Raw genomic sequence first — 25,673 nt, 5'->3', positions numbered from 1 at the left:
GCGGGCCAGTGTATGTCTCCCCGCGGCCGCGGCGCGCAACTCCCGGTGACTGTGCAGCGTGCGCCGCCGCCTGCCCCAACCCGCGGTGCCGCCGCCCGGCCCGGCGCGCACCTCCTTCTCCCGGGGTGACCGGCCTGCCGCCGCCGCTGAGACACAGCTTGGCACCCCTTCCCCCGCCCTCGCCGCCGCCACCACACACACGCATGCTTCTCTCCATCTTGTGATTCCTTTTTTCCTCCTGAACCCTCCAGTGGGGGTGCGAGTTTGTCTTTACCCCTTCCCCACCCTCCCCCCCACCTCCACCGTCTTCTCGTTCTCCTTCCCCTCCCCAGCTTGGTGTGCGCCTCTTTCTTTTCTCGCCACTCTTCATTCTTATTTATTCATATTTATTTGGCTCCTGCTCTCTTTCCCCCCTTCCCTCCCTCCCTCCGGATCCCTGCTCTTTCCCCGGAGTGGCTTGTCGGGGGCTCCGCCGCTGGCCAGGCGTGATGTTGCACGTGGAGATGTTGACGCTGGTGTTTCTGGTGCTCTGGATGTGTGTGTTCAGCCAGGACCCAGGCTCCAAGGCCGTCGCCGACCGCTACGCCGTCTACTGGAACAGCAGCAACCCCAGGTAAGGTAATAGGGGGAGCGCAGAGCCGGGGATACTCGGGCCTCGGCGCCCTGCGGAAGAGCGGCGGTGGCGGCGGGGACCCGCGCGCACCAGCTGCAGGCGGCGCGCACTCTCGGAGCCTGCGTCGCCCGGGCGCTGATGGCTTTCGAGGAGCCCACAGGAAGCGCACCCGTCGCGCCTCTCTTTGTTAAGCTGCCTCAGAGACGCCGGGAGTCCCTGGGAGTCCCCGGGGCTGCCCAGACCCGCTGCCTCTGCAGAGCGCGGGGAGACTCGGAAAAGGCGGGAGCTGGGGAGTCGAGACTTCTCCGCTTCCTCACCGGGGCAAGCCGGCCAGCATCTCGATCCGGGCGTAGCGCCTGGGCACTGGGAGCTTCGGGTACGAGCCACCAAGAGTTCCCGCGTGGATCGTGGATCGTGGGTGCACAGGGGGACTGCAGGCAGAACCTTCCAAACATCCCTAAAGTTGGGTTTTTTGTTTTTTTTGTTTTTTAATTTTTCTTCCCTTTCTCGGTTTGTTCAGAGAGCGCACGGGCTGGGGGATGAGAGGGGGGTTGGGAAGCGGAAGCTTTAGGCTTTTATTTTCCTCTTTAACTGCAAGGCAATCATCTGGCCCCTGGGCCACTGTTGGCCCGGCGCGCCTGGCAGTGGAGAGGATTCTCCCACCTCCTCACCCCCCATGGGCTCAAGGTGCCAGAAAGTTTGATCTAATGCCGGGTTACGTCATTTGTGCGGAGCGAGCTGCTGGAGTTGGCGGAGACGGGAAGTGGGAGCTCTTAGTCCACGGCCTGGCGGTGTGCAGCCGGAGGAACACGCGCAATTACCTGGAACCGTTTTGTGGGCATCCCCGAAGCCTGCCGGGTACGCGGGAGGCTATAGGTGGGCGCCCGGGCGCGCCCTAGCGCGCCTGCTGGACCCTGGCCACCAGCAGACGTCCCTTGCTCGGGGATTCTAGAAGTGGGGAGGGGTGAGGGCTGTCCTGAGTGCCGGGCGAACCTCTCCGGATCCAGAGCAGCTCCGAGCCCTACTTTCTCCCCGGCCTGTGGGCAGCAGTCGGCCTCGCTGGGCCCATAATGCTCTGCCTCTCTGGGACGGAGGCCAGCTTCCAGGTGCGGGCTGGTTTCGGTGCCTGCCTAAGAGGGAAATAGCATCGGTTACACCTAAAATCCCAGGTTTTCCCTGGGGCTGGAGTGGAAGTTGGGAGGAGAGAGGCGGGAGGTCGAGGGGATAGTTTTTGGTTGCTGAGCGCCCAGCGCGCATGGGGAGAGGGGGCTGGCTGGCGCCTCCGGTTCTTCCTACCTCCCGGCGGCCTTGTTCGTCGGCCTCCCGCCTTCCCCCCTTATGCAGACATGGGAGGGATTCCTCGCTTGAAGTAATGTCAGCTCAGATGAAGATGGGCAGATTTCCCCATAAGCGGTCTACCGGTGGCCGAGAGTCCCCCACCTCCTGCTACTTCAGGAAAGATAGTTACACCCAGGTAGCCCAAATCCTAAATTAAACCGCCTGGCAGAAGTGGAGACATCCCTGAAAGTTTGGTTAAAAAAAAAAAAGCCTCATGGAGGTGGGTGGTGGGATGGGAAGCTATTTCTTCTTTGACATGCCACTTACCACTATTAGGAAAAGAAAGAGAAGCCATCCTGCCAGAGGAGATGCCTTTTATTAAAGCTGACAAGACAAATAGAGCAAGCTTTCCAGTTGTGATGGTGTTAAAAGCAAGTCTCATTATGTTGGTTGGTTTTATCCCCCCCTGGGCTTTATTAAACAGCATATATGAAATAGAGGAATTTATATTTCTAAACTTCAGCGCCTTATTAAATAAAACAGCAGTGAAATTGGTGAGTTGAATGTGGGGCATTTTGTGCTTAGTTGTCTTCTTTCCCACTCCAAACTTCACAGTGTGATCTTTTCCCCATAGTGTTAATTTATTTGGATACTTGGGTGTTCCAGTCATCCTAGGCTAAAACAGAAGGAATCAGAAGCACCCCCACGTACCCCTCCTTCTTAACCTGTCAAGCTAGTCTGAGTTAGTTTGAGGACATTTTATCTTAGGTTATCTCTGTTTTATGCTTTTGATACTGTTGTTTGGTTTGAGATTAGCACATTGATTTTTGTCACAGGTCATGTTTTTTAATAGATTTGCCCTGCCTGTAGAAAACTCTGCTCAGGATGCCATGGTGGCTTTGAACCTGCCCAGACAAAGTTAATCTGTAGAATTTTAAAACACCAAGGGTATTCTCAAGTCAGTATTCTAATTTGAGGCTTGTGGAAATTCCTTTTTATTTGATCATTGTCATTTTCATAATGTTCAAAAGAAAGAATGATGTACCCCCTGCCCAAGAGATTCATGTCTAACTTTAGTATTCTTAGGGGTTTGTGGGTACATTTATCTTCATATGTTGTCACAGTAAAACTTATTTTAAAAAATAACATAATTGTAAAAGTAGGGACTGATAGGCAGACTTACCTCGGAAATGTTGAAGAAGATGGTGTTGTGGTTTTTTTTTTTTTTTTTTTTGATGTATTAAGATAATTCAGCTTGGATGTAATTTAAAAAGAGCCAGTGCAAAATAACTAACTTAAAATAAACACAGTTTATCTCATAAGATAGTGAAGAAACATTTTAGAAAATTTGTAGGGGTTTACTAAATTTTATAAATTCATTTTACATTTTACATTTATTTTCAATAATAATGTTATCGTTTTGGAAAGTAACCATGCCGTGCCTTCTGATTTTATACAAATCCTATTTTTTTAGGATTGGCTAAACTAATAAGATCAGAAGATTTAATCCTTTGGAAAAAAGCTGAAAACTTTAATTGTAACTTCCATACATTTAAAAAATATTTTTTTCTTAGATAGGAAAAGTTCGGTAGACACTTAAGCTGATAATAAGGGATACTTTGGTAAAATGAAGTAAATATATTGTAGCTTATACTAATGGACTTAAATTTGAAATTATGTTTAAATACAATTAGAAATTAAATATTACATCTTGATCACAGGGTTTAAATATCTTATATTGTAACTTGTGTAATCCTAGGAGTTTATTGTTTTGAGCTTATTGAGTTTATTGAGTTTATTGTTTTCGTAATTGACTCCATTGCTACCACAAGCATCCATAGATCTAGATTAACAGAGGAAAAAAAATATTAAAAGTGCTTGATCAGATAGTCTTACGGTTAGAATCTGTCATGCTAGGTATTCGCTTCTGGAAAGGGGATATTCAATTTTCAAATGCTGATAACTTTTTAGTTGCTAGTATTTATTGGGTGGCGGGCCAAAAACTGATTTTATGTTTTGAATTGGCACAAATCTCTGAAATAGCCACTGAGAACTATCAATCTGATTAGAAATATGTGATAACATTTGCCTAAATGCATCGTCCATATTTTAAAAATCTAGAAAGTTGTCTACATTTCACCTAAATAGTGAGAGTAATAGAGTGATCCTGTTAATGTTAGGCTGAATTCTGAGTCAGCATGGTACTAAGTAACTTTGAGTAATGAAATTTCAAATCATGGAGAATATAACTATTTGTCTTTAATTTCTTTAAGAATGTAAAAAGCTTTTAAGTAACTTTTAAAGAGACTTTCAGTAATAAAACTTTATTTACATTCTCCTGTAGCAGCTACGCTTATAAAGATAGAGATGACTCCATATAAGAACATGCCTCTTAATCTGAAGAGTGCTATAAACAGTTTGGTGCTTCCAATGAGAATATTCTTTTAAATATTGTGTGTATATTGAAAAGTTATTGGTTTCTTTTGACCAGTTGCCAAAATGATGATAGGATAATTAAACATGTCTCCTACTGGTTGGCATTTATGGATGGAATAGTGAAATAATACCAGCATACTTTTAAGAATACTGATTCTCCTCACTTAGTGCTTTGCTTCTGTTAGGTTCTGAGTATCACCAATTTAAAGTGTTATACTTTGATGGGAAAAAATATCTCTAATTCACCTGGGATACACTAAATTTTAACCTAATCGTATGTTTTCTTTGGACTTTTAAAATTCTTGTAGGGACCTGTAAATTAAACATTTCATGTTAGAGTAGCAGGTAATTGACACCATTTAGTTTTGTTAACATGTAATCTTGGAGTTGTGAAAGTGATGTGAATTCTCTGTCAGTACTCCAAAACCTTTCTGGCTTACAGATCATATGTATGCAGCGAAGTAGAGAGAGCTAGTAACATTTTATTTCCTAATCATAATTCCTTGGCTATTTCTTTGCCTTTCAAAATAAAACTGGTTTTATTTTTCAAAATCTGAGCCATCAATGTTTTATTATATGTCGACCAGTGTCCCAGCACTGTGCCTTTTCCACCGACACATAAATGAAATCAGTTTGATTTAAATCTAAGATTTTGTTTTGAGGAAAGATGGAAAGTTGATCCTGGTTTTGAACGAATTTTATCACCAAACTTGTAAAGGATTAACTTTATTTTCAAAATTTTAAATGTTTAAATACTATTTTATATGTTGGAAACATAAAAGTTCTTCAAGTAAAATATTATTTAGAATCTTTTAACTTTATTAACTCTGAGCTTCAATGTAGTGTATCACTTTATTAGATGTAATTGGGTAATTTTATTATTTTTATATTTATATCAGAATTTATGTGGACATCTGTATAAAAATGAAGCAGTATGACAGAGATATCACATGTTTTTACTCTGACCCGTTTGTAGGAGACCTGAAGTGAATCCTTTCCCTCTCCCCCCACTTTTTTTTTTTACTTTACAAATTATTATAAGACAAATAGGCTTTTTGTTTTTGTCCACTTTTCCAAAAGAGTTTGAAAGCAAAATTAACTATTGAGACAATTGTTCTATCCATTTTATGCATTATGTTATATATTCAAAATATGCTTTCAGAAATAGTCAACTGTCTTTTGTTTTTTAGGTGACTGGAACATCAGTGCTATTTGAGGCACGCTTGGCTGTACAGTCTAGTTTGGCATTTCCAGCATGATACCAAGGTCAATAAACTCCCTGTGATTAAAAGAACCAGAGAGAGCCTTCAGTTGTTCATTACTCCCTGTTAGTTGATTTTAGTGGTATTAACTAAACCATTGGCTCACCGAAGGAATATCTTGTTGCCACGTGTGTTCTGGCTGATAATCATTAGCTGTGGAGGCTTCCACCTTTGAAGGCGGAGGATCAGGTTTGGAAGGAGCCCTTAGTTGTTTGGGGGCAAATTAACCTTGTGAATTTCTTGCCATTTAATCTTGCAAGATGCCTTCTGAACAGGCATTACATTGCATTCTGTCCACTGGCCTGATTTCCTGTTGGATAGGGACAGATAACGATGAGTGCCTTCTTTTCTCCCCTGTTGCTATGAACCAAGCAAGCAACCAGCTTCATGCTGGGCCAAGAAAATGAATGAATACAATTAGTCCTTCAGGAGTCCTGGCCTTCACAAGTTGGGGAGAAGTATATGCTAAAAGAATGTAACTCTGAGAAAGAGAATACATTAAAATATAAAATGAACAAAACATAAGAAATGTTAAGAACAGAATTATATATGTGGGTAGCATTTCTCTATTGTTTAGTGGGTTTTTTTCCCAATATAAATGATTTGCTTTTTAAAAAGATGCCATTCAAGACTTTTCGTTTTTGCATTTGTTCTGAATAACTTTCAGTAGCAAAAAGGATTTTAAAATCTATATTTATTTTTAGTAATGAACCAGCCTGTGTTGACAGACTCCACATTATCAATATTCTTTTCAGAAACAGTATACAAACTATTAATATAGCAGCTTTGATCAGAAATATTCTTGTTGAAAAGGAAGACTGTATGTCCTTAAGTACAGTGAGGAAGGTCCCTACCACTTACCCAGGATATTCCGACAGGATAAGTCTTCCGAACTGAGAAAAAAATTGCCTTTTGATCATTTGAAGGATAACACCTTCATGTTCAGGTATAAAAACCTCTAAGAGTAGTATAAGAAATGAGGTGTTAATATTCAGTTTTAGTAATTTTTCTTATGATGGTGGTCTTAGACAGCTAAACATCCATACATTACTGTCTCTTTTAAAGACCTGATTATATTATTAGATTTATATTTTCATTTGCTTCTCAACCTATATGCTGAGCTGTTTGGTAGAAAAGTTTCTTGTGATTAATTTGAACTTCCAATGTTTCTGAATGGGATATTACTCACTACTAGAAGATCTATTTCCTCTTAAATTTGTCTGCATTTATGTCTTCAAACTTTAGTCAGTCATAAACAAGGCAGCGCAAAGACAAGAGAATCACTTAGTTCAAAATATCGAAGTAATAATGTGGGGTTTTTTGGTACTATAATTATTATGCATAGTTTGATGGTGAATGAAAAAAAGTTCCCTGTATCTTAGTATCCTTGATAATCTATACTCCTTGTTGTCCTTTGAAGGATTTATTGGAAACTACTGAAATCTGTGCACTCTTTTGCAATCTGAAATGTGTGTGGATATAAACTCTTGGTTTTGAGGCTTCTGAGTATAGTTTTCCAACAGCCAAAGATTTCAATAAAAACATTATTTTAAGGTAGTGGAAACTCCTACTTAAGTTAGCTAGTTGCTGAGAGACAGAGTGTACCACAGTGATGGTTACCTCAGCTTTCATTGAGGTAGAATTCTATCATTTTCAATAAGGAAAAATAAACCTTTGTCATCTTTAGAAACATCCTTCATACAATTGACAGTTGACAGGTGGAAGAAAATGTTACTGTCAGGTCTTATTTTCCACTCAAGTGAGAAATAAAAATAGTTTTGAGTGATTTTTAAGAAAATCTATTTAAAAATTATTTCAAAATGTAAGAGGATGCTTTTAATATTTATAATGTATGTCATAGAATTAATCTGCCATTTGCTTCAGGGAAGGTCAGCAAAGTACGATTCAAGGAGAGACTCCTAACAACTAAGTTCCTAGGGTATTTACTTTGAAAAGTACCATACAGTTATTGTGTTTATAGCAGGATATCACCAGACATTTTGGGATGGCATTCTTTAAGAGATGTAAAAATACATCACTATTATTCCTGTATCATTACTTATCAAGTGACCTGATTTCCATGACTGATGATCATGATTCTGCTATGAAGTATAAGTGGGAATTTTGGTCATGTGATACCTCTGTGTTTATGCTTTGGACAATTATGTAATTGGCACACAAAAATTAAACCTTTTTAAAAAATTGCTATTAATAGTTTTAAATAACTGCACAGTGTAATCTATAGGTGTCCATGTGGAAATGTGTGAATACATGTTTGGAGAGTAGAAAAAAATGTAACTAAGTTTTTGTTCCCTGATTTAGAAAGGCTAGGTTTTTGGCTTTCAGTTAAATCAGCGGGTTTTTTTTTTTTTTTTTTTCTTCTTAGAAGCAGCCATCTTGTTTTAAGACCGACTTTATTTCTTTCATGAAAATGGTCTGGAAATGAATATGGACGATAGAAAAGGACTAAACCACTTGATAATAATTTTGGTAGGGCTCTACATTTAAAGCTCTATCAAGTTTTTTGTGAGCTCTTTAAAATGTTATCTTCTTATGTTTAGTTGAAAAAAAAGGATGGTTTAATTTAGTAATAATACATTTTAAGCCCAGATATATTTTAATGTTAAAGGTTGGGCTGTACCATGTTTACATATGTATTTTTCTCTTGAAGCTTATAGTTTATTGTTAATTTCAAAGAAATATATTAATAGCCACTATGGTCACCCTCCCCATCCTGATTTCCTTTTTTTATTTTATTTTTTTAATTATTCCAAGTAGTCCTTTTTATGTCAGCCAACATTTTTTTCCCCCAAATGTTCAGCGGTACCAAGAATCTTTCTCTAGTAAGAGGTACTGATAAAAATGTAGGTATCTTTAAAAATGAAACATTTGGGGTGCTTTCAGAAACATTATATGAAATCAGAGCCTTTTTGTCCCTGAAATATAGGTGTTCACTCTCTCATTTCTAAACCATTCTTATGGGTTCTCATAGAAAATTATATTGGAAGTAAACTCATATTTGTTATTAAAATGTGAGAATGTATCAACTGAGTCTGCTGTATTTTCCACCACGTTTTGTATTTTTGGATACATTTGGAAGAACATGTGGCCTAGTAAAGTTTACCAAAAATTTATACTAAACTTCTTGCTACTGCATCTGTTTGATGATGTCTGGGAACATTATTCCCATGAACTGCAGTAAAAACAGAACTTCCTTAAGATTAATTTCAAAGTAACCTGACTCAGTCAGTCTGATTAAACTGGGCACAGATTGAAAACTACTTATGTCACAGATTGCCTCAGTTCATTAGAAGTAGGATTTTTGGTGATTGCAGATGCAATATAAAGGCAATAAATAAAATACATGTTTTAAGAACGGGTATACATCTCATGGACTTCTTATTGAAGTCCAGGTATAAGTTGACAGTTTTTGTACTGAAAAACTTTCCTCTGATATCCATCATCCATTTTTTGTTGTTGTTTTTTGGCTGATGGAGAAGACTAGAATAACTGAGTGTCGAAAGTGACCTTTTTGTTTTAAATGGAGTAACAAATATTTTTGTTTTTTCTTGTTGCTTCTAAGCTGTCAGAGTGTTCATTCTGAATCTTATTAGTGACTTATTTATTTATGTAGAGAGTACAGTTAACATTTAGCTCTTCTTGTTGTGAAAATACATATAAGGAGTGTATTTTGTCATGTTAAAATGCAATTTTGTGGTTTGAATAAAATCAAGTCCAGGCTTATTTTGGTTGGATAATTATAATGCGAGTTGTGATCTAGATTTTGATGGTGGTAGACATGACACTTGATGTTTCACGTTCCATAGAGACCAGTGGGATATATGACTTTGTCGTATTTACTGAACTGTAAGAATGTATAGGGGGCTTAATCTCTCGGTTAAGTTTTTATGGTATCTAATTTTATGGAAACAAATGGGGATGGAAAGAAAAGGAAAACTAATTCTAAATATGGGGAAATGTTCCTTTTTGTTTAACAATTAGGTTAAACAAAGTGAGAGCAAATGAGCCTGGTTCCCCTTCTATTGTTTCAGGGCAAGAAAATACAGACAGATGTCGGAATGTGGAAGCTGTGACCTCTGACCCACACAGCATGGCCACTGCCATGGCACACAAGTGTCCTGAGCCACCGTGGTAGCAGGATGCTGTTTTGAAGTGACTGACACTTTGAGATGGAGAACCTGAGACTGATTCTGTAGCTATTTGCAGGTCTCTGAAGTATCAGTCTTTTTAGCTTCAGTTTTAAGTTCCTTCCCTTACCTTTTTTGAAAAATGTTTCTTTGTTTGGCTCAGACAGAGCTTTTGTGATTTCCGGATGGGTTCTGTATTCCTGTAGCCTTTGCCTCCCAATAAATTTATTCATCCGGCTGGGATAACGGAGGAGGCTCAGATGTATGGCTCCGTAGCACCAAAGTGTTGGTCTACTTAATTTAACTAATATATGTATTTTAAAGACAGATGAAAAGGTGGTTTTATTAAAGGCCTTTTCTTTTAGTTTCTGTTCTGTAATCTTGCCAGTAACCCTTGGGTTCAGACAGACCATTAATGTTTTAGATACTGTGGCATTCAGTGTTTCTTCATATATTTGTTTACTCTTACTGCCTCAATAAACTTTTATGCCTATTTCAGTAGTTTTCTGGCGGGGGCTCCATTTATTAAAATTTAGTGACCCAGCACTAAGAGGGGTACAGTTCAAATAGTGGTGCTTCTGACAGGGTTTTGTGTCAAACTGGAGAAAATAATAGGGAAATGAAAGCTGCCAAAATGTGTCTCCCAATTACTAATTAATCAGGCGAGAAAGGACCTCAGTGACAGATCTGGTGTCCGCCATGACAGCAACTGGGGGGATGCTTTATCTTAAATACTGTATAGAACAAATTAAAGTAAGCCTCAAGGAATGGAGCACCCAGATATTTGATTTCACGAGTGCTAATATAATTCTGTTAAAAGCAAAGCAAAAAGCAAAATTTGAAACTGAATCCTATACTCTTTACTGATAGTATCAAAACAAAGCTATTCTGAAGAGTATTTCCTTTATTAATAAGCAATGCTTTTATTCTTATTAATATTTTAGTATAGATATGGTAGTATTCTTGGTTTTAGTATTGGTATATCATTTTATATTTACTTCACTGTTGATAGAGGCTCGGGGAACAATTTAAAAATTTTCCATCATATGCCTGTCATCACTATTTTGCACGTTAATGCAACTGAAGAACAAATATATGTTGTTGTTTTTTTTCCTCCCCTGCAAATATATGTTTTTGCTGTTTCAGAGGTTCCCTTCTCTTTTGGCAATGTGCCCACTATGGTTGCTGGACCCATAATTAAATGCCTGTTATTAGTGTATTTTTTCCATAGCATTTACAACATAAAAAGGAAAGGGTCTTGTATGGAACTATAGCTGTCAGGGGAACAATGAAAACTAATTACACACTCTGCTATCACCATTGTCAACTATACTCTTGGGAAAACAAAAACATGACAGAGTGTGTGTGTTGGGAGGGGTGCCTATACATACAGGATATTCCATATGAGTATAATATGTATGGGGTCAGTCACATATCTGGTGACTTAACTTGAAACTCTGGCTTCTCTGAAGCCAAAAAAAAAAAAAAAAAAGGCATAAAGGACAATCTAATTCGGCTAATTGAAGAGAAACAAAGCATTCTTTATTGGGAAGGGAGTCCTTCCTTTAGTATCCTGACTTTATTATATGGACTGAGAGAACCAGCAATAATTTTGACTCTGAATATCTCATTATTTTGAGTTTTATTTTGGAATGGTCTTGCTGGTGATACATCTATGCTATTAACATATCTGATTATTTCTTACAGTTACCTCTTTTACAAATGGTACAGATAGCTCTAGATTTTTGTGTTGATATCTGGTTATTTGAGGACTCATCACTTTGTTTATTATGTAGATCTCTCTGTCACAGTCTTTCCCTTTTGATGGCTTTGGCCATTTCACCATTTCTGGGCCTGTCCTATTGGTACGTGGAATCGAGAAGGAAACTAAAACTAAAAAAATGACATTTCTGAAACTTACAGCAGCTTTGGTGTGAGATTTGGTAAGAAAAGACTTTGAGGCTATTATATAACATGAGGTTTTGGAATCAATTTTGGATTTCAACCATCCGTGCCATCCCTGCTCTCTGGTACCATGTGGAATTAGGAGTTGGCCATATATAATGTTTTCCATTACTATTTTGGTTCCTTGGGTGAATTCTCTGTAGTGTATTTAAAATCAAAGCCAAATGGGTGAATTTAGGAATTACATATTAATTTTAACTTATTTTTTCCAAAGCTTTGTGTTAAAGCAAAATAATAGCTAATATCTAACAGTAATAACATATTCCTGTATTGAATATCTGAAAGCTATAATTGATAAAATATTTATTGAGTGATATGTGCATACACTGGGAGGCACACAGCAGCTTCAGAAATGAAGACAGCATCTATACCCTGAGGGAACTTGCAAGTTTTGTGCAGTTACAATTTTATATTTAAAACCACAGTACAGAGTAGAAAGTACTATAAAAAGTGTTCACATATGGATTTACTAAGCAAATATTTATTGAGTGTCCACTGTAGGCCAGGTATTGTTCTTGTACTGGAGATACCACAGTAAACAGTGTGAACAGCCTCCCTGCATGAGTATTCCATCAGCAATTTCTAGATCACTGCTTCTCACACTCTAATTGCATGCAGATCCTCTCTGGAGGTCTTGTTGAAATACAGATTTTGATTCAGTAGATTTGGGGCAGGCCCCAATAGTCTGCATTTCTAGCAAGCTCCAGGTGTTATGATGCATTCAGCCTGTGCACCACAGTTTGGGCAGGAAGGTTCTAGATAAGTGAGTGGGGAGAGAGATTACTTCTGGCTCCACATCAGAGTCTCTTGGTTGTATTTGCCCTGAACTTCCTAGATAGCTCTATAATTTTTCAAATGGCTTAGAATTTGCATAAGTGAAAGTTATTTGTCTTAAGGCCTAGTAGTCTTCATTTTTAGCCACTTTCTCCCAAATCTCAAATAAAATAGTTTTTTTTTTTAATTTTTTTTTTTCAACGTTTTTTATTTATTTTTGGGACAGAGAGAGACAGAGCATGAACGGGGGAGGGGCAGAGAGAGAGGGAGACACAGAATCGGAAACAGGCTGCAGGCTCCGAGCCATCAGCCCAGAGCCTGACGCGGGGCTCGAACTCCCGGACCGCGAGATCGTGACCTGGCTGAAGTCGGACGCTTAACCGACTGCGCCACCCAGGCGCCCCAAAATAGTTTTTTATATTGAGGTTTATGCAGCATTAAGAATCCACCACTGACAAAAGTAATAGGCCAAAGATTTTGTTGAAAGTTTGGCTTAGACAGATTCTACTGGAGTGAAAATACTGCCTTGATCCAAAAAGTTTTAGGAGGATCCTGTCATAAATGTCTAAGGATATTTATTTGCAAACCCTCCCCAGATGTATTTTATGTGGCAATGCCAGATTACACCTCAGAAACAGATTTTTAACACTTTCCAATTTAAATTGGTATGCTTAAGTGAACCCAAAATGTTCATTTTACATTCAGCATAGACGATGACTAATAGTATCTCTGCTTCCACTGGCTGGGTTTGTTGTGGGTGGCTTTCAGGAGCCCATACTTCCAATGGAGTTATAAAAGACTTGGGGGAAAATTCCTCCCCGCTCTAAAATTCTCTCATGCTAGTGTCCTTTGTGAGAAATCTTTGTTCCTCTGCAGTCCAGGTAGTCTGTAAGCATGCTTCCACTTTTTTCAAAGTATATATATCATTTGATTTGCAAAACAAATATCACGTGATGCTTATATTAACAAATAAAGGATGGAACTAGTTAAATTCAGATTACTCTGCCTGCTTATCTTTTTTTGTTCTTCACTCTGTGTGTAAATACAATATTACTAATCTCCTAGGTGAACTTTAAAGTCTTTGAAAGCACCAGCGAGTAAACTGACTTAACTGAAATATACCTCTATGGAACTATAAAAAGAAAGATGGAACTGTTTGTACTGTAAATCAGCTATATTTCAATAAAAACAACCCCCCCCCCCAACAAAGAGGGAGAGGATGGCAAACACTCTTTTTTTTTTTAATTTTTTTTTCAACATTTATTTATTTTGGGGACAGAGAGAGACAGAGCATGAACGGGGGAGAGGCAGAGAGAGAGGGAGACACAGAATCGGAAACAGGCTCCAGGCTCTGAGCCATCAGCCCAGAGCTGGACGCGGGGCTCGAACTCACGGACCGCGAGATCGTGACCTGGCTGAAGTCGGACGCTCAACCGACTGCGCCACCCAGGTGCCCCATCACTCTTAATTCAAGTATCCTTTTACTTTTGTAACAATTTTTACCAACATTTTTAAGTTATTTATCAAATAGAAGCAAATCATTTTTAAATCCTTGATAAACTGAATTTAATTGTTGAGTAGCATTTTATAAGAACTATGACTCTTATGAAGAATAGTAAATACAGACATTATGGTTTTGTTTTTCATAGTTTTATGCTTTTGCTCACCATGGTGTAATATAAGTAAGCCTTCCAAGACAATGACTTTGAGGTGACATCTGTTTAGTTACTAGTTTTATGATTCTCATACATATAGGAATCTGAGAATCTTCTGTGACCATGTATGAACTTGTGTGTTTCCTAAAAATGAAGTATGCTATGTGCCTGGAAGATGATTACATTTGGAAATAGGGTATCTTCACTGGTTGAAATGAAGTCATTCGCATACCCCTGAAGAGTGGTTTTGTTCAAAATGAGTTGATACCCTTAAGATTTAGGTCGTGGCTGTGCTCGGGTGAGGTAGAAGATGCTGAGTAGTTCTAATTACTGTTCTTACCTTTCATAAAAAAGGAAAATAAATACATTGAAGAGTTTTTTTTTTTAAATCAGAGTTACTAACAGTGATTTGTCATCAGATTAATAGGTTGTAATCAAGTTCTTAGGAACACTGATATATTTACATTTTGACTGCATAAAGTAAAAGCGATGAATTCATGTCCTTTTGTTTTGAGTTTTTATCATAGCAGCTCTTTTGGATACAGCTTTAAATGGGTTTGGGTGGTGTTGTATAGGGAAGGGCTCAGAGAGTGAGGTATTTAAAAACCTACCAGCTGATGATCCTTCAGTTGTCTTTGTTAATATTTTTGGGTTTTGTTTCAGATCTTGTTAAATTAAATTCTGGCTCTAGTGGATTCATACGTACGCCATTTGTAGTGATGAAGCTGGGCCTCAATTCCTTCACTCTAGGAAAGAAATGGGCATAATAAAAATAATGTCTTCCTCAGACTTGTGAAACTTTAAGGGAAAGAATATCTGTGAAGGGACTTTGAAAACGGAGTTCTAAAAAGAACAGAATGAGGAGGCCACTTTAGTTTGTACTGGTGCATCATTTTAATGCTCTATGTTCTCATAAGTGGTGTAGAAAATACAAATGAAAACTTATTTTCAGAGCATCATGGAGGAGTTGACTTTTTAAAAGATAGTTTGAGTTGTGAGTTGTATCTTATGTTTTAGGCTTCATCTTGTGATTTCTACAAGAGTAATAAGATGCAAATAGTGACATGCTAGAGGCATGTCTGCCAGGCCCTTCTTCCCAGAAGGGAATTTTGGATCTCCTCCGTAACATTGGTCAAGTTTATTTTTAATGCCCACTCGTCTCCTCTCTGTCTCTTCCATGTTGCTTCCTCTTGCCTTTTAAAACCCTAATATTCTGCTTTGGACTTCACAGGTATAATGAGATATCTCCATCTCAAAGGAGAAATTAATGAATACCGACACCCTCTTGGAGAATGCCTGTATTGCCAATGAGGAGCTTGTTGAAACAAATCAATTCCTGTCTGGGGCTGTTCCTTACAGGCAGCCCGCTGTCCCTGGGATCCTTGGATTCTTCTGAATCCTGCTGCCAGAAGAGCAGGGTTTAGCCTCTTGACGCCTCTGTGCTTAAAAAACTTCTGTTATCGACTGCTTTTAAACTTAGTACATATTAATTATACACACAATGATGTTAGGAACATAAATAGATCATAACAACATCTAGCTGAGAAAGGAAACAGAATTTGTCAAGGAACACATATTTTAATGCATTGAAACCTGAGTAACCCATTACTGTCAAAGGGCCACTTTTCTGTAGCATTGTCTGGTGGTTATTCAAAGCAGGTTTTACTTCATATGTTTATAGTTATTTAGGAGAATAGCAAATGTGCCTGTTACTTGTTTTAAAATTGCAATCATATACTTACACGATTATTTTATAATGATGTTTTACTCCTGAAGGTATAAACCTCACTTATGCCGAAAAAACAAAATAGTAATTTATAAGGAAAATTATCAATGATCCTATATGCTGTGCCCAGAAATTTAGTGACAACTGAGGGCAGCACTTGGTAAGTAGCAATAAAAGTAAAAATATTGAATAAAAAATTATCTGAAAGAGCACTGATAACTGTGCATACTGATTTTCCTTAAAAATACAGTGTTCTAATATTTAGAATTGCTGAGCTCACCAGAATGCTAGACTGACCTTTGTTACTTTTGTATCATTTCATTTCATTGTATGATTTCTTTTGTCCTACTAAGTTAGAAGTTACGATTTATCAAGGGAATGAGCTTTCTATGTGTTTATTTCAAGTGTAAAATGTTGTAATTTTATGTTCCTTGGATTCAGCTTCTGATTAATGATTGATGGTTACAATCCCTCCCTTGTTCAGGCTTCCTTTCTTGGCAAAAGGGTACTTATGAAGTTTAAAGTTTGATGACTTACTTATTGATGCTTTGCATTATTGAAAAAATAATTCCTTATACTCTTATAAACTGGTTCAAAAATATCGGCTAGTGACTTCGTCTCAGCTAGGCTGACTCGGTATATTCTTTCCAGGAGTGCATATCGATTGATCAAATTGAGTGTATGGCAATCCAGTAATTCCTTAAGATGTTGAAATGATTGGATTGAGTTGCATTTTATTATTTAGCTTTTATTAATACAGTAAATAAGGTAGTAAAGATTAGAGCTGAACATATTCCAATACATTTGATGAATTTAGACAAACATAATTGAACAAGACAATCCTAGTATACCTAATGTGTTACCTCATACTTTTTGGAGGAGGGGTGGTTTGAATTCTCTTTATTCTCTTTGTGAAACACCAAATTATGTCAATGTATTTTACATGTTCAGTATATAGACGAGGGTGATGACTTTTTTATTTGAATGGAATAATGAGCTTTATAATTGGTTACAGTAGACGACTATGAATTTCTTTCCTCAGGTATCTAACTGGAATTTTTAGTATTTTACATGGCCTTAATCATTTTAGTAAAATTTCCCAAATGTCACTTCCCGTTAGTTTTACTACAATTGACTTTTTTTTTTTTAAGCCAACTAGGCAAATATAAAACTATTTACAGTTAAATAGTTTTATTTTTAATTAAGTGAGTGTCTCTACGTTTATCTCAACAAAAGGCAGTGTAAATCCATGGGCAAATACCGTTGAGTCTGATGTAGTATTACAGCCAACCCTCCACCCTTCCCGCCCGTCTCCTGCTTGCCATCCTGGAGTAAGCCACTTTCACTAGGGGGAAAGTGACTTGTTTTTCCGCTTATCTTTTCAAAGCCATAGACCAGCCTTCCCGATACTGCCCAGACAGCAGTTATTATATGGAAATACCATATGGTATCTACCGTACCATACTCTTAGTTCACAGTGTTTGATAACCACAGCTTCATTTGAGGACACGCTCTCATTGGTAGTATACGTAAGATCTGCTTTGGAAGTCAGTCAAGGAGTGCGGACTAACCGTTACCTACGGTCCTTGCATTGCCGGTCCAGGCAGAGCAGGCACACATTGGCAAGCTTGGGTGCTTGATAGGATCAGACCTGTGCTGGCAAGACATCCAGGGGTCACGTTAAGTGGATTTGCACTTTTAAGACTGCAGTCATCAGTGTCGGAAGACGATTGGTTTTTCTTGTTATAAATTGCTAATTAGTATTGAAAGTTTAACCTGTTTCGTTGAACTGCATCCCTTATTTTCTCTGAGAAAGTGGTTTGGATAATAATCTATTTACTCTCTCTCTCTACCAACTCCACTGCCCCCTCTCTCCCCTGTGTTAAAATAAAATCTAGAAACCTCCGGAGACCCCCCACTGTTGAGTTCTGCTTGGAAGGAGCTTTAAAACTGTGGCTCCAAACTGAAGTAAATATTGACTGGGTCTGGGGCTGAGGCCTGCTCAAAGCCTCCCATTGTTCCTCCTTAGCACCCCAGAGCCAGGCCCAAGTGCGCATGTGTTAGGAGGAGAAGAAAGCCTGCGGAGGGAAATTAAGCGGGCCCACAGCTGAACTCGTAAATGCGCGCCGTATAGAGGAAAGGAAAGACGACTACAAAGCCAGCAGGGGCTTATGCTGGGTTACAGAGAATTTGAGAGACTGAAGTGCAGAAACACTCTGCCCTGGCTGTTTCAGAGAAGTTTACGGTACATGAAGCTGTTTGTCTTGGTGGGTCCGTCATCCCGTCTCCGAGTGAAACCTTCATGCCAGCGATGCTGTCTTCTCAAGGGCAAATGAAACGTCGCATTTTGGTGGACTTGAAAGAAAGATAAGGGGTAAACCTGGATTCCAGAATAATCCTCCCTCCCTGATACCTGTTCTCATGCTTCTGTCAGCCTTTCCTCCTTCAGCTGTCATGTCAGATTACACACTCTCTTGGGTCTCCTAAGTGCTTCAGCATCCCCCCCCTCCCCTGGGGGTATCAGATGGGTGAGGGAGAACCATATGCCATCTGAAATGAAAGTTCTGAAGTTCCGAAGAGGAGCTGTTCTTACCATATGAAAATTTTTTTACTTTTTTTGAGGTGGGGTGGGGAGAGAAAATTAAGTCATTTAAATATGGAACAGATTCCCTTGTTTAAAGTGGAGTACTTTGAGTAAAAGCTGCCTGTATTTTTACCATTCAATTCAAGTACCCAAACAAACAGCTGGCTGACTTATGTTTTAGTGGAAACCACCCCATACATTTACTAGCTGGAAAAGTAAACATCCTTAAAAAGAAATCCTCATGTGTCCTGACTGCAAAGTGTTTTTTAATAAATATACAGTAAAACCAATAGCGTATTTGAATTGTTATTCATTTTGACTGATATTGTAAGCATCCCTTCATCTTAAATGCCTAGTCGTCTGTGATATTTGATGTGAACATGTCAGTGCTAAAGACCACATGCAGGCAAATGCCAAGACAATTAGAAAAATTCATTAATTGTGAAGGCAGTGATCAAAATGTTCTGCTTCACTCAGGCTACTACTAATGAACAACCAATGTCACAATAAAGTGTGGAATGCTATGGACAGAGAGAAAGTACATCCGTTCAGGAGTAAAAGGAACTACTTCCTATAAGAAGAATAACTTAGTCTTTGGATGATGGTTATGATTCTAATAGAGATGAGGGGAAGTAATAGAAGAATACTACAGAGATCCATAGCAACAGGAGTAAACACATGCTGGCTATAACCTTGTAGATAGGTTTGGGGGGATGCACAGAAAGTAGTTTATTCAGAGTGAAGGGGATCTGATGAAGGTATGTGAGGTGAAAAGGTGTGTTAGCCATGTTTTAGGGTGTCATTGTTAAGTTGTGTTTCTAATATCAAGAGGTAAGGTCATTCTGATGAATTACTCTTTATAGTGGATGAATTAACAGGGTTCTCATATGTATTATACTTGTTCTACACTATTGTGTATCTTAGCCACTGTTGAAATGCTTTATAAATAGTACTGAATAGGGGTAAATGCTGAAGTTCTTCAAATTAGGCTTGCTTTATAAGTGGTTAGGTAGTAGGGTGGTAGAAATCAGGGCAATTTTAATATTTCCAGATAGAATTTGGGGGTGCTGTATTGTATTTGCATTCTCAATTGTTCCACTGGTTCATGGACTGAGCAGTTGTTTTCAAACTTTTTTTTTTTTTTTTTTTTTTTTTTTTTTTTTTTTTTTTTAGTTTATTTGTTTTGAGGGAGAGAGAGGGAGAGAGAATTCCAAGCAGGCTCTGCTCCATCAGCACAGAGCCCATCGCTGGACTCGATCTCACAAACCTCGAGATCAGGACCTGAGCCCAAGTCAAGAGGTGATTGCTTAACCAAATGAGCCACCCAGGCGCCCTCAGGCTTCTTTTTAAACCAAAAACCATGTTGTTCATAAAAATCATTAGCAGAAACCTAATACGTAAAACAGGAAAAAAAAAAAAAAGCTGAAACCACCGAACAAGCATCAGGCTGTATTTAGGAGAGCTTGGACTTGGGGCTCTGCCCACCTCTCTTCAACCTTCTGAGAGGCCTGTGAGGACCCTCGTATGGCTGTTTGGAATCAGATTTTCCAAACCCCTGAATGCCTCGGTAGCTACTCAGAGGCGAGTAGGAATGATTCACTTTTGCTTTGCTAGGCCACAGAAGTACTTGAGTTCCCCTCTACAAATGGAAGCCTTTCTGAATAGCTTCCCTTTATTGAGCACTTATTGTATACCATTACAGAGTTCACATTCCTTATCACTTATTTAATCCTGGCAACAGCTTTTATGAGGGAGGTATAATGATCGTTGTTTTACAGATGAGAAAACGGAGTTTTATATGCTTTGAACTTGGCCAATTAAGTGACCTTTGACCGCTTAGGCAGGCTATGTGGAGTGAGGACACACTTTGTCTAACAGAATTCAGTGAAATGTTAAAAGGTGACGTTGGGGCAGAATTTCCAAGGAGGCACAGTGGCGAGGAATGATAGAGGATTGTATGTATGCTAATCTGAAGAGAGGGTTAAAAATGCACACTGAAACATTCCACCTTGTAGAGTATGTAATCAATTGAGGTAGCAAACCACAACTTTGCACTCACACCAGATAATCAGTACAGCCAGGGGTTAAATGTTCTGTGGATTGTTGTTGTTTTTTGTTTTTTTTGTTTTTTTGGGTTTTTTTGGAGCTAATTGTGAGGCCACATGTATATACGGTGTGTATTATATGTGAAGAATAATCAGACTGCTAGGTGGTTCACATGCCAGCTGGCCTTCCTCCTCAGCATTCAGGTATGCCTGATTCCGGAGGGCTGGCCAAGGGATAGAGCTATTTTTGAAAAATTTCAGAAGAAATTCTGAATATTCCTTAAATAAAGTTTCAGAGTTTAACAATCATGTGGTCAGGAAATTTTCCCCTATACTTAATCTCAATTCCTGCTCTTTCAGTCAGGTTTGGTTTGCATAATAACGATATGGATTTACTTACAGATTTTGAATGCAACTCTGCCTACTTCACAGTAAACACATTTTCAGAAAGAAATAAGTGTTTTTTAAGCTATGGGGAGCAGTATGTGAACGCTTAAATGGACTCTGTGTTCTTTTGCGTCACAAATCTTCTTCCCCCCCCCCCCCCCCAACCCACCCTTCATCTCGTTTCCCTTCCTGTGGCTTCCTTCCGGCACAGGAGTTTTTGCCCTATTGCTTAACAGCCAGTAAATTATTCCTGATTAGTTTCAAAGACAAAAGTCTCCCGATAGGATGTGGGTGGATCAGATTCCCGCCTAATCTCCAGAAGAACAACATGCAGGGGAAAGAAAGACTTCTGGCACCTTATCCATTACGGACATCTGCTTTGTTAGACTCACCCAGGTCTTTTAGTTGAAACGTGTGCCTGGACATGTTAGGTGCTTTCATCTGTCGTGCACAGCCCTTTGTGCCTCTGCAGCGGAAGTTGTCGCCCCTCCTTCCACTTCAGTTGTTTGTATGAATAATGTTGGTATGTGGATAATAGTGTAGCTTGTGTACACTGTCTGCAGCTTTGGGTATGTTCTGTTGCCATTGCTAGATCATAAGATTCTTGGGGTCAAGGATCAGGTTTGCATGCAGAAACACTATACACAAGAGCTGGACCGTGATGGTTAAGAGTCTGGGCAGGTTCTGGGTACCGTTCTCAGCTCCTACACTTACTAGGTGCCGTCAGTGGTCCTGGACAAGTTCTTGACCTTTCCCTGCTTCGTCTTCCTCGTCTTAGATGAGACTAATAATGTATTCGTCCGATAGGCTTACTGTGAAGATTAAGTGATGTGTTACGTGAGAACGATGCCTGGAACGTAGTATGTGGTTATTAAAATGTTAACTAGTAATACTGCTGAACGAATTTCTGTATTTTTTCATTATCTTTTTATGTACAAAAGAATTTTATAATGATACAGAAATGGGTCAAGGAGAGAGCATTGACTGACTGCGGTGTTGGGGTGACCTAGGTTCTGATGCCAACTCTTTTCTCTAACCCTGTTTCCACTTCTGTAAAATAGTGTGCATGTATAATCAGTGGTGATTTGGTGAGAAAGTACTCACATGTAAAATGCCTGGTTTATAATAATCCCTCAGTGTTATCTATTATTATTATTGTTCTGATTAATTTGGAGAATTAATCATTTGAGTATTAATCTGTAGATGTATTGCTTGCCCATAGATTTCCTTAATTCATTTCGTTTTCTTGCCTGCCTATTGCCAAATGTTTTGGTAATCTAACTGAACTCATATGTTAATTGTGTGAAAATTCTCCTTTCTGATTTTGTCTATTTGACAGATGAAGTAATATCTTAAAACACACACGTACAAGCACACACCCCAAGCCCTGGAGTCAGGTGATATGGGTGTCATTTTTTGTTTTCTACCCACTAGATATTTGACCTTAAGCAAATCACCGAATGCTCTGGGACTCTGTTATTCATCTTTATAACAAAGTGATTGGATTAGTTGATCTCTTAAGCTAGAGCATCTGACTCGAGGGTCTGAGATGTGTTGAGGCTTTGACACTACTTAACTGTTTGACCTTGGGCAAGTCACTTAACCTTGGTCAAGCTGAGTTTCCTCATCTGTGAAATAAGAGGATTGTTGTCCTCTGGGAGGTTATTTTCAGCTTTCCATGAATCTTTTTTGGTCGCCAAATTCCTTAGTTAAAGCATACAGTTTATTCACCCACCTGTCCTCAGTTTTTATCAGTGCAGTGGAACTAATACATAATGTATCTTATAACATGTATAAATTTTTGAAGAGAACACACAGGTTATATTGCTTTTTTACCTTCAAACATGACTTACAGTTTTTTTTTAAGTGTTTTTTCTGCTATTTCTGAACATTATTTCAAGGATTTATCTGGACAAACATGCTGAGGTTACAGTGAAGCAGTAAGAGAAATAATGCATGACAGGTATAAAACTACCCATACCAGCCGGCCAGTCTCATCCAAGTTGATGAGTCCAATCCTGAAATTTAATACAGGGAGATCTGACTGAATCGTGTCTGTTGAAACTCCCAATTTAGTTTGGTTCTAAAAATTCAGAAGAGTTAAAAAAAAAAAGAGAAACTGTTTCATAAGAAGAGAAAGAAGAACCTAGGATAAAAATTGTTTTTTAGTTCACAGCTCTAAGATTTATCATAAGTTTATTTACTTAAACTTTGGTTTTTATTTGTTTTTCCTTTGTCTTTAGGAGGAAATACGAAGTAGAATGGGGGGACTTTAGAAAATTGGGTAAATGTGTAAGTAATAGAACGCAGCATACAATTATACAATATAAATCTTTATCATAAGTTATATAAATAGGAATCCACTGTCACAGTCCTTTTTTTATATAGCTCATCTAATTTTGCATATTGATTTTGTATATGATTATTAAAAATGGTATCATCATGGTAGACTCTGTAATATGAAATTAACATTTCAAAAGTTACTTTAATAACCATTATAAACATAAGTGGACAAGACACACTGAATCTTTCAAATGAGTTTAAGATGCCAGCTCATTATACAAGCAAGAGTGATTCAGTCAGAAAATCAATTAAATTTTTAACAAGTTATTAAATGCATGTGCATCAAGATTATGGTAAACGTAGAGATAGGTAAATACATAGTAATAAGTAATTATTACCCGACTCACCTGTTTTATGCCCTCCTTGCATGGGACAGACCTGCTTACAGAGAAAAAATTGTCTCATTTGTTTGGAAACGCCTGACCCACTTCAGGGTCTATTTTCTCAGCAGTTTGTAGTCAAATTATTCTTAATCAGTTTCATGGGTAGATTGGACTGGATTCACCCCATTTCCTGTGGCACTGTGGGTTTTCAGCGGACTAATCACAATCACAGAGCACGAAGATGTGTCTTCTTAGAGGTGAGGTCTTGGTCTCATCCAAGTAGATTGATCTGTGAGCCGCTGCCATTACCGACAGTGGGATATGTGTTTGCCAGTGTGTTTCTGCATTTGGTAATTTGTTGGACATGAACTTAATGTTTTTCACTTCCTTGGTCGCTAATGAAAGCAGTCTGACTAAATTTAAGAATGCAAGTTTAACTTTTGTGGAATCTGGTTTTGTTTGTTTTTGTTTTTGTTTTTTCCATTAGCTTGTACTTGTGTTATCTTTGACTTTTGGTTATCAGAATGAATATTAAAGGAGATTTATTTTGTTAATATTCATTTCCAGTTAACAATATAGTTATGTGTATTGAGATACAATTTTAAAATAAGAGCTCGTTGTTAGAACAATGCTATTTATGGGACTGTGATTTTAAATTGTTTCTTTTGTACAGATTTTGGGTTACTATTAATCTGATAGTTGTACCTATGGCACAATTGTGAGATGCTGAAGAAAATGTATTTATAGCAGTTGTATTCTTACACTGAAAAGGTTGTCTGCTTCCTAGGTGTCCAGAATTGCATAAGATAGAAATGCATCGGTATTAGTTAACATGCAAAACAGATAATTTTATTTAAATACATACATAAGCTGCATTTTATCTTTCCTGCTAATTATCTTATCTACTATGCCATTTGCTTGTATTTAATATGTTGTTATCAGAGTAATAATGTCACCAAGATCCTATGTGGGGAAAAAAAAATCTAATTTGTACTATAGGGCTCTTATTATGCGTATTATAACTATCCTATATATTTAACTTAAACATGCTTGTTAGCTGCCTACGGTGTGCTGGTAGAAATATTCAAAAGTCCCCATTTCAGTGGAATTTATATAATAAAATTACTATGTTCGGAGGAACTTGGAGAACTGACTTCCAATGTGGATACTTTACACACACAAAATCCTACATGATGAAGCTTTTTCACTAAGATTTTTTTCACATTTCTTTGGAATGAAGGAAATTCCATCTTAAGAACCATGTTCGCTAACAGTACCCACTGGCACTAAGTAACAGTATTCCCCCCATCTCCAAGTAAATATTTTATTTCTCAGAAGCAGTGGTTTTGAGGTTCTCTCAACAGCTACCTCTTTCAAAATGACACGTACAACGTGAATGAATATGCGTGACCCGTCCTGTTTCTGTGTTTACAAGGAGACCCAAGAACTTAAGTAGATTTTGTAAAAGGAAGAATTAGCACCAACATGTTTATTTAGGGGTCTTCTCCCCATTACCCTGTGGTATCCTTCAATAACAACTAACCCACTTCACTAAAGTTACACCAAATACATTGTAATTGCTTTGGGGTCAGGGTCACACCTTATTAATCTGTGTTTACTGTAGTTAGCATACTGCTTGACACATAGTAGGCACTTGTAGAATTTTTCAAGTATCAAAATGATAATGCCATTACACATATAGTATTTGTTTAGCTTCTGCTCACCTTGTATTTCGTAGAAAGGGGCTCTGCTTTAGTTAACCCATTTTTTATTTGGTAATTGTCAGCCACAGCTAACCTATGATTATTCTTCACAGAAGTGTAAATAGATCCCTATTCCTTGTTTTTCTCAGCTGATTGTTTGGTCTCAGCCTCTTAGATATTTGAAGAGATGGATTGATGATGGCAAAACAGGTGACAGGCTTTTGGCCACAGAGAATGTGTGGTCAAATGAGTTTGGCTTTTTTAATGTACTGAATCCTCCATATTTATGTAGAGGAAACATTAATAGCTAAATAGTTGATTTGGTCAAAGCTTAGGATGAGTCTTTCATGGTGCTTAGGTATTTATTTATTACTGTATTTATTTAGATGTATCAAGAATTACATCTTTAAAAATGCCTAACACTTGAAATA

The 25,673-nt window shown here is 38.3% G+C and overlaps 1 protein-coding gene across 2 annotated transcripts in view; it reads left to right on the top strand.

The window, feature by feature from the left end:
- The first annotated feature begins 281 nt into the window (after positions 1 to 281).
- Positions 282 to 25,673, top strand: part of EFNA5 (ephrin A5) — a 275,650-nt gene continuing 250,258 nt past the window's right edge. For both annotated transcript variants that reach the window (XM_043595086.1, XM_043595078.1), the window contains exon 1: positions 282 to 613. In XM_043595086.1, coding sequence (XP_043451021.1) covers positions 489 to 613 — 125 coding nt within the window. In that variant the 5' untranslated portion in view covers positions 282 to 488. The remainder of the gene's footprint in view (positions 614 to 25,673) is intronic.

This window comes from Prionailurus bengalensis, chromosome A1 (genome assembly GCF_016509475.1).
Source record: "Prionailurus bengalensis isolate Pbe53 chromosome A1, Fcat_Pben_1.1_paternal_pri, whole genome shotgun sequence".
Taxonomy (NCBI): domain Eukaryota; kingdom Metazoa; phylum Chordata; class Mammalia; order Carnivora; family Felidae; genus Prionailurus; species Prionailurus bengalensis.
Note: the sequence above shows the minus strand (reverse complement) of the source record. Positions and strands in the feature narration are given on the sequence as shown.